This window comes from Planococcus citri, chromosome 4 (genome assembly GCF_950023065.1).
Source record: "Planococcus citri chromosome 4, ihPlaCitr1.1, whole genome shotgun sequence".
Classification (NCBI taxonomy): Eukaryota; Metazoa; Arthropoda; class Insecta; order Hemiptera; family Pseudococcidae; genus Planococcus; species Planococcus citri.
In genome coordinates this window covers 63,677,286-63,689,956 of record NC_088680.1, presented here as the reverse complement: position 1 = coordinate 63,689,956, position 12,671 = coordinate 63,677,286, and the positions used below count along the sequence as shown (strand labels likewise).

Below are 12,671 nucleotides of genomic sequence, written 5' to 3'. Positions count from 1 at the left end.
TCAAAAGTGACGGATGTGGATGGATCAACATTTGCATCAAAATTTATGTTGACCTCCTGCTTTGTAAAATTCTACTTGAGTTTAAAAATTAAAAATTTTTTTTCCAGAAATTATTTCCTCTGATGTGGCTATTGCTCGTGCTAAAAACAGCATTAATGCAAAGTCCACTTCTGAGGAACTACAGACGAAAAGTCTGTACAATCAAATAGTTGAAAAGAAATTCCTTAAGGTGCACCAGGGCAAGTCAGAATGTTTTTCTGCAATTTCAACTTTGACCAGCTGTTACTCCCCTTCTAATGAACCAATATGGATCAAATTTATTATGTAGGTTCCCATAAGGGTTCTTGACCTATGGTGAAAATTTGAGCGCGATTGACACAGTAGCTTTCGCTCAGTGGAATAAAATATAAACTGTTCTGACTTCCCCCAATTGGGGGAAGTCTGAACAGGCTAAACTTTGCAGAGGCGTAGATCACAAACGGAGCATCCTGGAAAAATTGCTTTCTAACAAAATTGTAGAGAATTTAATTCTCTTTGAGATCACTCTCATCAGATTTTCACTAGGACGCACGGTTTGTCCGCTATATGCGAAAAACTAAGAAATAGAAAGTCTGTATTTTAGACCAAATTCAAAACAAGTTCAAAACAACAACAAAATACAATTGAACCAAAGACATCTAAAATGAAACTGAATCGCGAAAATTTTTATGCCGTGATGAAGTAGGGGTAGTACCATCAAGTCACCTTTAGTGGCACTTCGCCAGATATAAACCTCTAGGCGCTAGAGCAAGTTTTCAAACTTACTTACCCCGAATTCCAACTTCCCCCGGTGCACCTTATATCAAATATGGTGCAATACTTTATCTTAGAGTACTAACCCGCACAACAATTGTCGATGTCGACATTTACATTGACTATGTTTTTTTCCAACATATGATGGAAAAGTGATCAATTAATTATTTAGTAGGAATCTTCTGTCCATACAAAAGCCACGTAAATGAAAATTTTTGAAATTTTCTCATTATTTCTGATACCTCGACATGCAATCTCGACATGTAGATGTAAAATTCAATGCTCAAAATTTACATCTACAACAATGTCGACCAATTTTTCAGAATTAAAATTTCTGTTTTACTGTTTAAAATTTTAGTAAACATTCAGAAGTATGATCTTGTTCAATGAGGAAAACAAATTTTTTAGGGAATTGATGAAATTATTCACTTTTCTACAGTTTGGAGTTGTAGATGATATGATGTTGATATTGTGGATGTATTTTTTGATGTCGAATTTCACATCAACATTAACATCAACATGTCGACATGAAAATGGATTAGTATAGTACTCGCAGATAAAGTATTGCACCATCTTTGATATAAGGAATTTCTGTTTAACTTCTTGACTATACAGACTTTTTGTCTGTACTTCTTCGGAAGTGGAGTTTGCATCAATGCTGTTTTCAGCACGAGCAATAGCCACATCAGAGGAAATCATTTTTGGGGAAAAAAATTTAAAATTTTTAAACTCAAATCTTATAACTTTACAAAGCAGGAGGTCGACATAAATTTCAATGTGAATGTCGATCCATCCTCATCCGTCACTTTTGGATGCCCCATGTCGAAGTGATTTTCTACCCTGTGTCGAGCCAATTGTTGAAACGAATGCAGATCAACATCAGTCGACAATTACATCGACAATTAGCTCGACACAGGGTCAAAATTCACATCGACACGTGGCATCCAAAAGTGATGGATGTGGATGGGTCGACATTCACATCAAAATTAGCATGGTCATTGTTGTATGGGAAACTAATCCATTTTTCATGTTGACATGTCGATGTTAATGTTGATGTGAAATTCGACATCAACAAATACATCCACAATATCAACATCATATCATCTACAACTCCAAACTGTGGAAAAATGAATATTTTCACCAATGCCCTAAAAAATTTGTTTTCCTCATTGAACAAGATCATATTTTTGAATGTTTACTAAACTTTTAAACACTAAAACAGAAATTTTAATTCTGAAAAATTGGTTGACATTGACATAGTTGTAGATGTAAATTTTGAGCATCAAATTTTACATCTACATGTCAAGATATCAGAAATAATGAGAAAATTTCGAAATTCTTCATTTACCTAGTGGCTTTTGTACGGACAGAAGATTCCTACTAAATAATTAATTGATCACTTTTCCATCATTATGTTGAAAAAAAAAAACGTAGTCAATGTAAATGTCGACGTCGACAATTGTTGTGCGAGTAGCAGCAACGAGCACAGGCACTTTACTTACAGCACAGTCTTACATCGACTGAGATCTCTGTGCTCAGCCCAATAAGGGGGTGAACCTTTGTCCCCGTCACCCATGGCCGCTAAGATAACCCCTCATAATAAATGCAACTCTATGCAGTTGCAATGCAACTGCATATTTGTGCATCATAAAAATACATAGCAAACACATAGTCACGAATGGCTCTGCGAGCTGATACCTTAGGAGGTGTTGGAAACGCCAAACGCACCAAGATGACGAAAATAGCGTGAGAATGCACAAAATATAGTTGTAATAAAAATGACTTCTTACAGTTGTGACTGCTAATGCAGTGAAATTTCACTGTTTCAAATTTAGAGAGTAAAAAGTAGATATTTGATACAAAGTTTGCCAGTCACACAAGTGATGTTGATTATTTCTATCTATTTATTGAAAATATCAGGTACATATCTGTAGAAATGAACTGTGTACTTGATGTTATATCGACGCTATGAATTGTTGACAAAAGATAAGGTATCGAAAAAGATAGTAAAGATTCATTTTACATGGAGAATAAAATGTACATATGATTAACTATGTACCATAGGTATAGTTCGGCATTGATTCAGTTCTAATTTCAGTTCGCGATTTTAAATAAATTATTAATGTCGGCCGTAGCAGTGGGTGGAATTTTAAAGTCGTGACTTATAAATCGACAATTATTCTATTTTATCAAAAATATGCATACGTTTTTTAATATAGTGTTTGTAAAATTAATAATCATTAGTGTTCAAATCAATATAATCTTATTAGCGCAGGTAAGAACAGAATTATTCATAAACAAAAAATAAGTCAGGGAGGTACCTACCTATTCAGGCAACAGTAAAGACCCAAAATAGTATTTATCACTTTTTTTTGAAGAAAAATCGCTAGGTAGTGGTTCCAAAAACTAGGTAGTGCCAACTTCAAAAAATAGTATTCCCTCAAAAAGTATGTTAGAAAATTGGGAAAATACTTGATTTTGACTCTATAATTTGAAAAGTAGGTACCTATCAGTTTTTCAGTGAATTTTCGATTTCCGCAAGGAAGGGAGTTGGAGAGGTCGAATGAGCAAAATAATTACCCCTTTGGAAAACCAAATACCTACATAAATCATATGGCTCGTGCTTATACTGTTTTGTTTTTGTCAGCAGGAAGAACCAACGCCAACAGCATCAGCGAAAAATCTAAATTCTGGCAAAAATAGTACTCAATTTTCCACTTGTGTGGATATTCTGAAGAAAGACACGACTATTAAAAACGGTTAGCACTTATATTCTATTTTCATGTAACTTATAAATTACTCGTAAGTGTCTATTTTCAAAAATGATATAGGGTCATTCCATGCCAAATCGGCGGATTTTTGCACGAGGGGTCTTCGATTTTTTTTCAAAATCAGATCATTTGTAGAGGTCATCAAACGATGGCGAATGACGCAAACCGGACATTTTTTCGATTTTTTTTGACGGAGCTGTGGCGCTTCAAAGTTCTCCAAAATGGCCGAAAATGGAAAATTTCAGTTGCAAATTGCTCCGGTTGTACGTGGTATAGAATTTTGAACTTTTTTTCAAATTGTAGTACATTGAGAGGGTAATCGACGAGTGATGTCAAAATCAGTGTTGCCACTTTCAAAAACCTAAAAAAATCGATTTTAAAACTTATAATTTAAATATAACCACGATCTCGGCGAGTAAAAATTCTGAAAAAATTCTCAGTTTTAGTCCTTATTATGTAGAATAACATATCAAAAAATTAGACTGGCATCTTTTTTCATTTTCGAGAAAAAAAAATTACAAGTTTTACAATTGCTGCAAAAGTACCATCCGAAACCTAAAAAATGAAAATGTTTGCATTTTTGAAATATTTTACCAATGTGTAGACGATAATGTGAAAAAAATCCCCCTCCCCCCAATTTGTCGACAAATTGACGAAAAATGCATTAATTTCACTCTTGAAATAAAAATTTATAGCACGAAAAATGTCAATTCGTTGACAAATGGGGGGAGGGGGATTTTTTTCACATTATCGTCTACACATTGGTAAAATATTTCAAAAATGCAAAAATTTTCATTTTTTAGGTTTCGGATGGTACTTTTGCAGCAATTGTAAAACTTGTAATTTTTTTTTCTCGAAAATGAAAAAAGATGCCAGTCTAATTTTTTGATATGTTATTCTACATAATAAGGACTAAAACTGAGAATTTTTTCAGAATTTTTACTGGTGGACATCGTGGTTACATTTAAATTATAAGTTTTAAAATCGATTTTTTTAGGTTTTTGAAAGTGGCAACACTGATTTTGACATCACTCGTCGATTACCCTCTCAAAGTACTACAATTTAAAAAAAAGTTCAAAATTCTATACCACGTACAACCGGAGCAATTTGCAACTGAAATTTTCCATTTTCGGCCATTTTGGAGAACTTTGAAGCGCCACAGCTCCGTCAAAAAAAATCGAAAAAATGTCCGGTTTGCGTCATTCGCCATCGTTTGATGACCTCTACAAATGATCTGATTTTGAAAAAAATCGAAGACCCCTCGTGCAAAAATCCGCCGATTTGGCATGGAATGACCCATACATTTTTGTGTAGGATGGTTTTGGATAAACCCAGGAAATGATTACGAAGACAAGCCATTTAAAGTGTGGTGTGACTTCCACAGAAACGAAACCTGCGTCTTTCCTCAACTAAGCTCATTAGTATCAGTACCGGTTAATGTGGCATGTTCACCAGAGGAAATATGGATGGGAACTATGGGTCAGAAGGTGAGACAATGCGCAATTTGTGCATAGTGCATACTTGCCATTCTATAGAAAATTCATCACTTCGTACTTATTCGTGATTACAGATTTCATATCCATTTGATAACAGCCAGAAAAGAGTACTCCAGGAAACTTCCCGACTTTGTCACCAAAACATCAGTATTTATTGTAAAAATCTGGTGGCATTCCATGATGCTACCCAACGCACTTTCGACAAAAGTGTCAAGATTCTCGCATGGAACGATGTTGAGCTGACCCCACTGGGTCCATATACTTTAAGACTCAAGGCAGTTAGAGATGATTGTAAGGTAAATTTTAAATTTGGGTATATTTTACTGTTTCATATACTAGGCGTATTCATGTGACCTTCGGCTAGCAAAGGACCCAATCAAAATCAGGGCGACATAAGATTTATCAGATTAGATAATATGAAATTCGAAACAATTTTCCGAAAATACTCCTTATTATTAAGTAGATACGCATTTAATTCATGAAAATACCGATATAAGTAATATGCTTAAGGGGATATTCTCAATACATGGTAGTATATCTGTCCGCCTGCCAAACTTCAAACACATAATTCAAAGCCATTTGTGCATGGAATGGGCTCAAATTTGAAATACATGTTTTTTAAGATCCCTATAACAATCCTGTGCATGCATTTGTCGATACGTTGAGTAGTTTTCGAAAAAATACGATTTAATGGAATGTTGGACTTCTTGAGAAAAATCCAACATTTCTTGAAACTGTATTTATTGAAAAACTATTCAACGTATTGACAAATGCATGCACAGGATTGTTCAAAATGTCTTGAAAAACATGTATTTCAAATTTGAGCCCATTCCATGCATCCGCGGCTCTAAATTATAACATTGAAGTTTGTCCCATTCCGTCCCATAAGACCAATGTAAAATTAAGGCATTTTGGTTATGCTATGAGAAAATTTGGTGTATTGAGAATATCCCCTTAAGCGAAGAATGAGCAAAATTTTTTTGAAAAAGTTAATTCAGTTTTTTTTTTGGATTCAGCTTATTTTTGGATGTCTTTTTGAACAAATTTTCCTCTGTGAGGGAGATTTGACGATTGCCTCCGGTGTCCCCTCTTGGCTACGTAACTGGAACTGAGATAAATTAAAATTTTTCAAGCTTCAGCCCTGACCGAATGTTTCTTTTGCTACAGCAAAATGCCAATTTTATGATCAATTTTTATTTTTTCAGTATAGGGACAATTCTAATGAGTGGAAAAAGACTGTTATTAAATACTCTACAAACAGATGTGACAGGCTCCCCTTCACAGATGTCGCGATACGAGACGGAGGGAGGAGAGGACTTGGCCAGTGGTTCTATGTACAAGTTGCACCAGTTTGTTTTTCTTGGTGATCTATCTACAGTCCATCTTGTTATGATTTGTCGCTATGGATGATCACTAGGCACGTACTGTTGGCTAGTGAAGAGTTTTTTTTGGAGTAATCACTATTTTTTTCTCAACCAAGTACTTATTTATAATATTTATAATTATTCTCGTTGTATTGATTCTTGTACCTACTTGATCTGAATTTTGTATTTATTGTGTTCACTGGTGTTCAATCTTTAATACCATTTTTATTTGTATGCAAATCTATGCTTTATCCATAGTACTCGTTAGTAATTCTTTATCATTCTACATATTGCTTAATGACCATTTTTTACAAGTCTGTGGAGAACTGGAGATGCTCTTGTCGGGGAGACATGGGTCGTAAAAGAAGAGGAATTTTTGAAAAAATCATATTCGTAGTTGCTTACTATAGCCCCACACTCCTCTTTTCCAAAGTTGATTGAGGAGCAGAGTTGGGGCCACCTGTCAAAATGTCAAGTGCTAAAGTGCCTCTTCCGATTTTCGGTGAATTTTTGAAAATCAAATTTAGGCCAAAAATGAGGGAAAAATCAAAATTTACCAAATTGATCAAGAAAGCTGAAATTTGAGGTATACCCTATTTTCGACATGCCAAATCGTTTGGAAACGGTTTCAAACCATTTTGAGCAATTCTGGAGCCTCCAGTAGATTTTTGAAACTCGAAATTCCTACAAAATTTCATAAGGAGTTGGATAGCCGAAATTTACTCTTCAAACTACTTTGAATACGCTACGAAGTCAACTTCAGGTAGATTTCAAGTCGTTTTGGAGCCTCCAGCGACTTTTTGAAAATTATTGGAGCCTCCAGTAGATTTTTTAAACTCGAAATTCCTACACAATTTCATAAAATGGAGTTAGATAGCCGAAATTTACTCTGCAAACTACTTTAAATACGCTACGAAGTCAACTGCAGGTAGATTTCAAGTCGTTTTGAAGCCTCCAGCAACTTTTTGAAAATTACTGGAGCCTCCAGTAGATTTTTAAAACTTGAAATTTCCCAAAATTTCCAAATTCATTGGTTATGTGGTGTTTTTGGAAAATTTAAATTTCCAAAAAGTAGCTGGAAGCTTCAAAACCATTTGAAACCACCATGCAGTCGACTTCATATCGTATTAAAATTAGTTTACGATGTAAATTTCAGCTTGCTAACTCTATTTGATAAAATGGTGTGGGAATTTCAAGTTTCAAAAATCTACTGGAGGCGCCAGTAATTTTTAAAAAGTTGCTGGAGACTTTGAAACGATTTGAAATCCACCTGCAGTTGACTTCGTAGCGTATTGAAATCAGTTTTCAGAATAAATTTCGACTTTCCAACTCCATTTGATGAAATTTTGAGGGAATTTCGATTTTCAAAAATATGCTGGAGGCTCTAGAACTGCTCAAAACGGTATGCAACAGTTTCCAATCGATTTAGTATGTCGAAAATAGGGTATATCCCAAATTTCAGATTTCTTGGTCAATTTAGTAAAATTTTGATTTTTTCTCTCATTTTTGGCCTGAATTCAGATTTTCAAAAATTCACCAAAAATCGAAAAAGGCACTTTAGCACTTGAAATTTTGACAGGTGATAAATTTTTTCCTAATCTTTCGATTTATGTTTGTACGTTTTAAAAAATTTCGTGCAAGTTCTATGCGATTGGAATGCAAAATCTGCGGTTTCGGCTGACCTGCCAATCAAAATGGCAACCATTTTGAAAGTATAGGGCCTCTTTTTTTTTTAGTACAAGGGTTAGAAATGTTCCTTAGGACACCCTATTCAAATTAATAACACCCAAATATCGAACGAAATCATTTTGAAACTTGTGCTAATTTTTTACGTATTTTTTTTTTTTTTACCAGTTACCATGCTCCATCTCTCCATGCACTACCTACAATAGGTACATATTGTGCCTAAATCTTGAAAAACATCTCGTTAGGATGTATGCCAATACAGCCATCTACGTATCTATGTAATTGTTGACAAATATTAATGACCAAAGTGTTCCATTTACCACCCACTCGATGATCTCGCTTGATCTTTCTTAAGTGGTTATCAAAATGTGAAACGATTTTTTGAACCCACCTTGGTAGTATTTTTTAAAAAGTATTTAAATGATCATTCGAATCACAGGGGGGAGTACCTAGATAACTACAATTAAAAAAGAGGAGAGGGAAAAATACGCTTGAACTAAACAATCCAACTTGGAAGCAATAAGAAAATGGATTTATTATCCATGTACAAATATAGATCAGAAAGTTTATCAAACCAAGTTAGGAACACTTGCGACTAAACAGGCTCGATATCGCATTCTTTTAGGACTCATTCAATATGTACTTATAGTCCACGAATCGTCCACCAAGTTGTAAACATCTTCATAGGTACAACTAAAAGGGCTCGGGTTTGGATTCCTTCCAGTGCTCATTTAATTGCTAGCGGATGGTACACTTCTGTGCAGTTGTTCATTTTTCTATTTTCCCTTCATGATTGTGGATCAATTACACTTTTTCGAATTCATTGACACCTACCTACAATTAATTAAGAGAGCAGGATTAATTTTAAAATTGTTTGCGGATAACTCTTAACAACAGCAGGTAGCTATATACTCATTCCTTTCTATTGTATGTGAAGTTGTATGTTTCTCAGCACTGGTGACTAGTCACATTGTCGTTCTAATTCACGTTGTTTTTTGTTTCTTTTTTCAAATTGAAACATGTGTAAAAAGCAAGCAACTGGCAGTGATCACCTAATTCAAGATGTTTCTTTTTTGGACATTCGCTATTATTACAACATTGCATGGAGCATCAGGAAGTTACGTAAGTGCACCTGATCATACATAATAGATTTACTTCCAGTTTTCATCTAACTTGTTTTGAAAAAAATGGCCCAGTTCCAAAACATTATATCCAATTGAAATTCTGAGGCGAAATCTAAGTTACTGTGATAAACATCAAAGAAACCTACCTGGGTATTTGGAAATTTGAAAATCAATTCCCTACAAATTTTTCCAAAACTATCCAAAAAATGTGTAGCGAACCGCCTTAATAAGGATCTATCATATTTTTGTAGAATTCTCCAAAAATACCACGAGCAAGAACATGTCAAGAAATGTTCAACGGTACTTTAGAGGATCGAGACGGTAAACGTTGATTTATTTACTTTTGATAGAATTTGATGTATTAGGTATCTAAAATTCAATTATTTTTTCAAATGTAGGTTTCTATTGGATAAATCCCAGCCAGGGTGATGTAGACAAGTCCATCTTCGTTTATTGTATACTCAAAACACGCGAAACATGTATATATTCGGAATCAACTCCTTCGGAAATTTTTGATATTTCTGCGGTCAAATCAGAAGCTTGGTTAGCAAAAAATAATCCCAATTACCAGGTATAGGCAACCAATTAAACACCTAGCCTAGATAGCTTACTTTTACGCTTCCAAGGTAGAGTTTGAGGTAAAAATGAGACTTTTGAACAATAAACTACGTGTTCCAGATAGCTTACCAAGTAAATGATACTAATCAGATGAGAATATTGCAAGAAATGTCCAAATCAGCAACACAAACTATTACTTACCATTGTAAGAATTCCATTGCATATTACGACAGTATCAACAAAAATTTCGATAAAAGTGTAAAATTACTGGGATGGAATAATGAAGAAATCATTCCACAAAACCTCACATATTTACAGTTTATGTCCGGTTTCGATGATTGTCAGGTAAATAGGTATACCTACTAAATCTATAAGTACCTATCGAGTTTTTGTTTGGCTTTTTTAATTTTTAAAATTCATCGATATCTTGTTCAAACAGCATAAAAACAATTCGTGGTCATATACGGACATCACATACTCAACTGACGTACCTTCCCAACTTCCCATCACTGATATAGCAGTTCGAGATGTTGGAAGACCTGGACAACTCATTTATGTGGATATTGGACCTGTTTGCTTTCTTTAATTTTCGAAATCAAGCGTTAGTCCATGACGAGGATTTCCAAACGATAGGTTGTTATTTTTATACCTATTCAATTTCAAACTGTTATTCTGAGGAGAACCACAAACTGATGTAAGATGATTAAAAATGGATGTGAATTCATGAAACTGGCTTATTTACACGACCAACTCTCAATACATATATACTGAAAAATGGCTGAAATGAAAGATATGATCATTTTTTCATGGAGAATTTTGAACTAACGGGAAAATGAGCTGTGATGATCAGATGTACTTTGCTGAAAAATGAAGAATTGATGCGTCTTATTGATAAAATTAATTAGTGGGGTACCTACATACTAAATTATGCATCTCCATTCAAAGATAGAAAAAAATTTCGAGAGATAAAAAATTCTATTCTGGTTCTCGTTCTGTTTGCGAAATTATTTGCATTTGAAAAATTTTACCATAACTACATTTTCAGGATTTGTTGACAACTGGCTGAAAAAATATTCGTTTGAACTGCTTCGAAATGTAACAAATTTATGAAATAAAAAATGTTCTAATATTACGAAAATTTATGTTTCCTGATTTTTTTTCCAATTTTTAGTTTAGGAACACAGCAAAACTTTGAACTTACGAGATTATTTACAAAAAATAAAAAAAGGATTTTGAGCCAAATTGAAGAATTTGAATCCAAAACCATACTTATTTTGTATGAAATGATCTGAATGGCATTCTAAAAATTTTGGACCTGAAATTTTTTGATTGTGGTCAAAACCAACATTTCCGTTTATTCTCGCAAAATTTTAACTCTTTTTGATAGGTCTCAAACTCTCAAGGCAGCTTTTTAAAACTTAACTATACAGACAACGACTTTTTTTGTTGAAATGCTCTGGATTTGAAACTTCAAAAGTTCACCTATTGTGCCAACGACTTTTGATGAATTTTTGCTTTATCGATGTAGGATGAAGTATATAGTCCGGCATATGACAATAGGAGTAATTGCACCCCCCCTGCCGATCCTCCGGGACAACTTTTTTCTTAAAGGGGACATCCTAAGGAACATTTTAAAGCAAATTTGCCAAAAAAAAGTTGGCCTTACTTACAAAATGGCCGCCATTTTGATTGACAGGTCAGCCGAAATCGAAGATTTTGCGTTTTAACATAGGATTTGCACGAACTTTTTCAAACTTTACAAAGGTAAATCGAAAGATCATGCAAAAATTTATCACCTGTCAAAATTTCAAGTGCTAAAGTGCGTTTTTCGATTTTTGGTGAATTTTTGAAAATCGAATTTAGTCCAAAAATGAGGGAAAAAATCAAAATTTCACCAAATTGACCAAGAAAGCTGAAATTTGGGATACACCCTATTTTCGTCATGCAAAATCGATTGGAAACGGTTTCGACTCGTTTTGAGCAGTTCTGGAGCCTTCAGCAAATTTTTGAAACTTTAAATTTTCACGAAATTTCATCAAATGGAGATGGAAAGCTGAAATTTACTCTACAATTCAATTTCAACACCCTCTGAAGACGACTTCAGGTGGGTTCAAGTAACTTTAGGGCCTCCAGCGACTTTTTTTGAAAATTACTGGAGCCTCCAGCAGATTTTTGAAGCTTTAAATTTTCACAAAACTTCATCAAATAGAGATGGAATGCTGAAATTTACTATACACTCCAGATTTAACACCCTCTGAAAACGACTTCTGGTTGATTTCAAGTCATTTTAGAGCCTCCAACGACTTTTTTGAACATTACTGGAGCCTCCAGTAGATTTTTGAAACTTGAAATTTCCCCAAAATTTCATCAAACCAACATGGAGAGTTGAAATTTATTCTGCAAACTAATTTCAATACGCTACGAAGTTGACTGCTGGTGAATTTCAAGTCGTTTTGGTCCCTCCAGCAACTTTTTGAAAGGTTGTATGACTTTTTTTGGAAAATTGAAATTTCCTAAAAGTAGCTGGAAGCTTCAAAACCATTTGAAACCACCATGTAGTCTGCGAAATAAATTTCAGCTTGCCAACTCCATTTCATAAATTAATGTTGGGAAAATTCCAAGTTTCAAAAATCTACTGGAGGCTCCAGTAATTTTCAAAAAAGTCGGTGGAGGCCATAAAATGACTTGAACTCACCCGAAGTCGTCTTCAGAGGGTGTTAAAATTAGAGTGTAGAGTAAATTTCAGCTTTCCATCTCCATTCGATGAAATTTTGTCAAAATTTAAAGTTTCAAAAATCTGCTGGAGGCTCCAATAATTTTCAAAAAAAGTCGCCGAAGGCCCTAAAATTACTTGAACTCACCCGAAGTCGTCTTCAGAGG

At 34.3% G+C, this 12,671-nt stretch overlaps 2 protein-coding genes across 5 annotated transcripts; both read left to right on the top strand.

The window, feature by feature from the left end:
- Window positions 1-2,839: 2,839 nt before the first annotated feature.
- LOC135845252 (collagen alpha-2(I) chain-like) lies at window positions 2,840-6,683 on the top strand. 4 transcript variants are annotated; one of them, XR_010558712.1, is made up of 5 exons: window positions 2,840-3,067; window positions 3,440-3,551; window positions 4,948-5,050; window positions 5,134-5,355; window positions 6,265-6,683. XR_010558712.1 is itself a non-coding variant. In XM_065363716.1 (5 exons), exons 1-5 carry the CDS (start codon window positions 2,990-2,992, stop codon window positions 6,424-6,426), a joined length of 744 nt encoding a protein of 247 aa, XP_065219788.1. In that variant the 5' UTR covers window positions 2,840-2,989; the 3' UTR covers window positions 6,427-6,683. The 4 variants fall into 4 exon arrangements, 1 of the variants encoding a protein (XP_065219788.1); XR_010558711.1 differs by having other exon boundaries at window positions 4,899-5,050; XR_010558710.1 differs by having other exon boundaries at window positions 4,878-5,050.
- A 2,100-nt stretch (window positions 6,684-8,783) lies between these two features.
- On the top strand, window positions 8,784-10,909 carry LOC135844428 (collagen alpha-2(I) chain-like). Its single transcript, XM_065362632.1, has 6 exons — window positions 8,784-9,009; window positions 9,141-9,231; window positions 9,485-9,554; window positions 9,632-9,804; window positions 9,912-10,136; window positions 10,231-10,909. The coding sequence occupies exons 2-6, from the start codon at window positions 9,172-9,174 to the stop codon at window positions 10,375-10,377; spliced, it is 675 nt and encodes a 224-aa protein (XP_065218704.1). The 5' UTR covers window positions 8,784-9,009; window positions 9,141-9,171; the 3' UTR covers window positions 10,378-10,909.
- The last annotated feature ends 1,762 nt before the right edge of the window (window positions 10,910-12,671 follow it).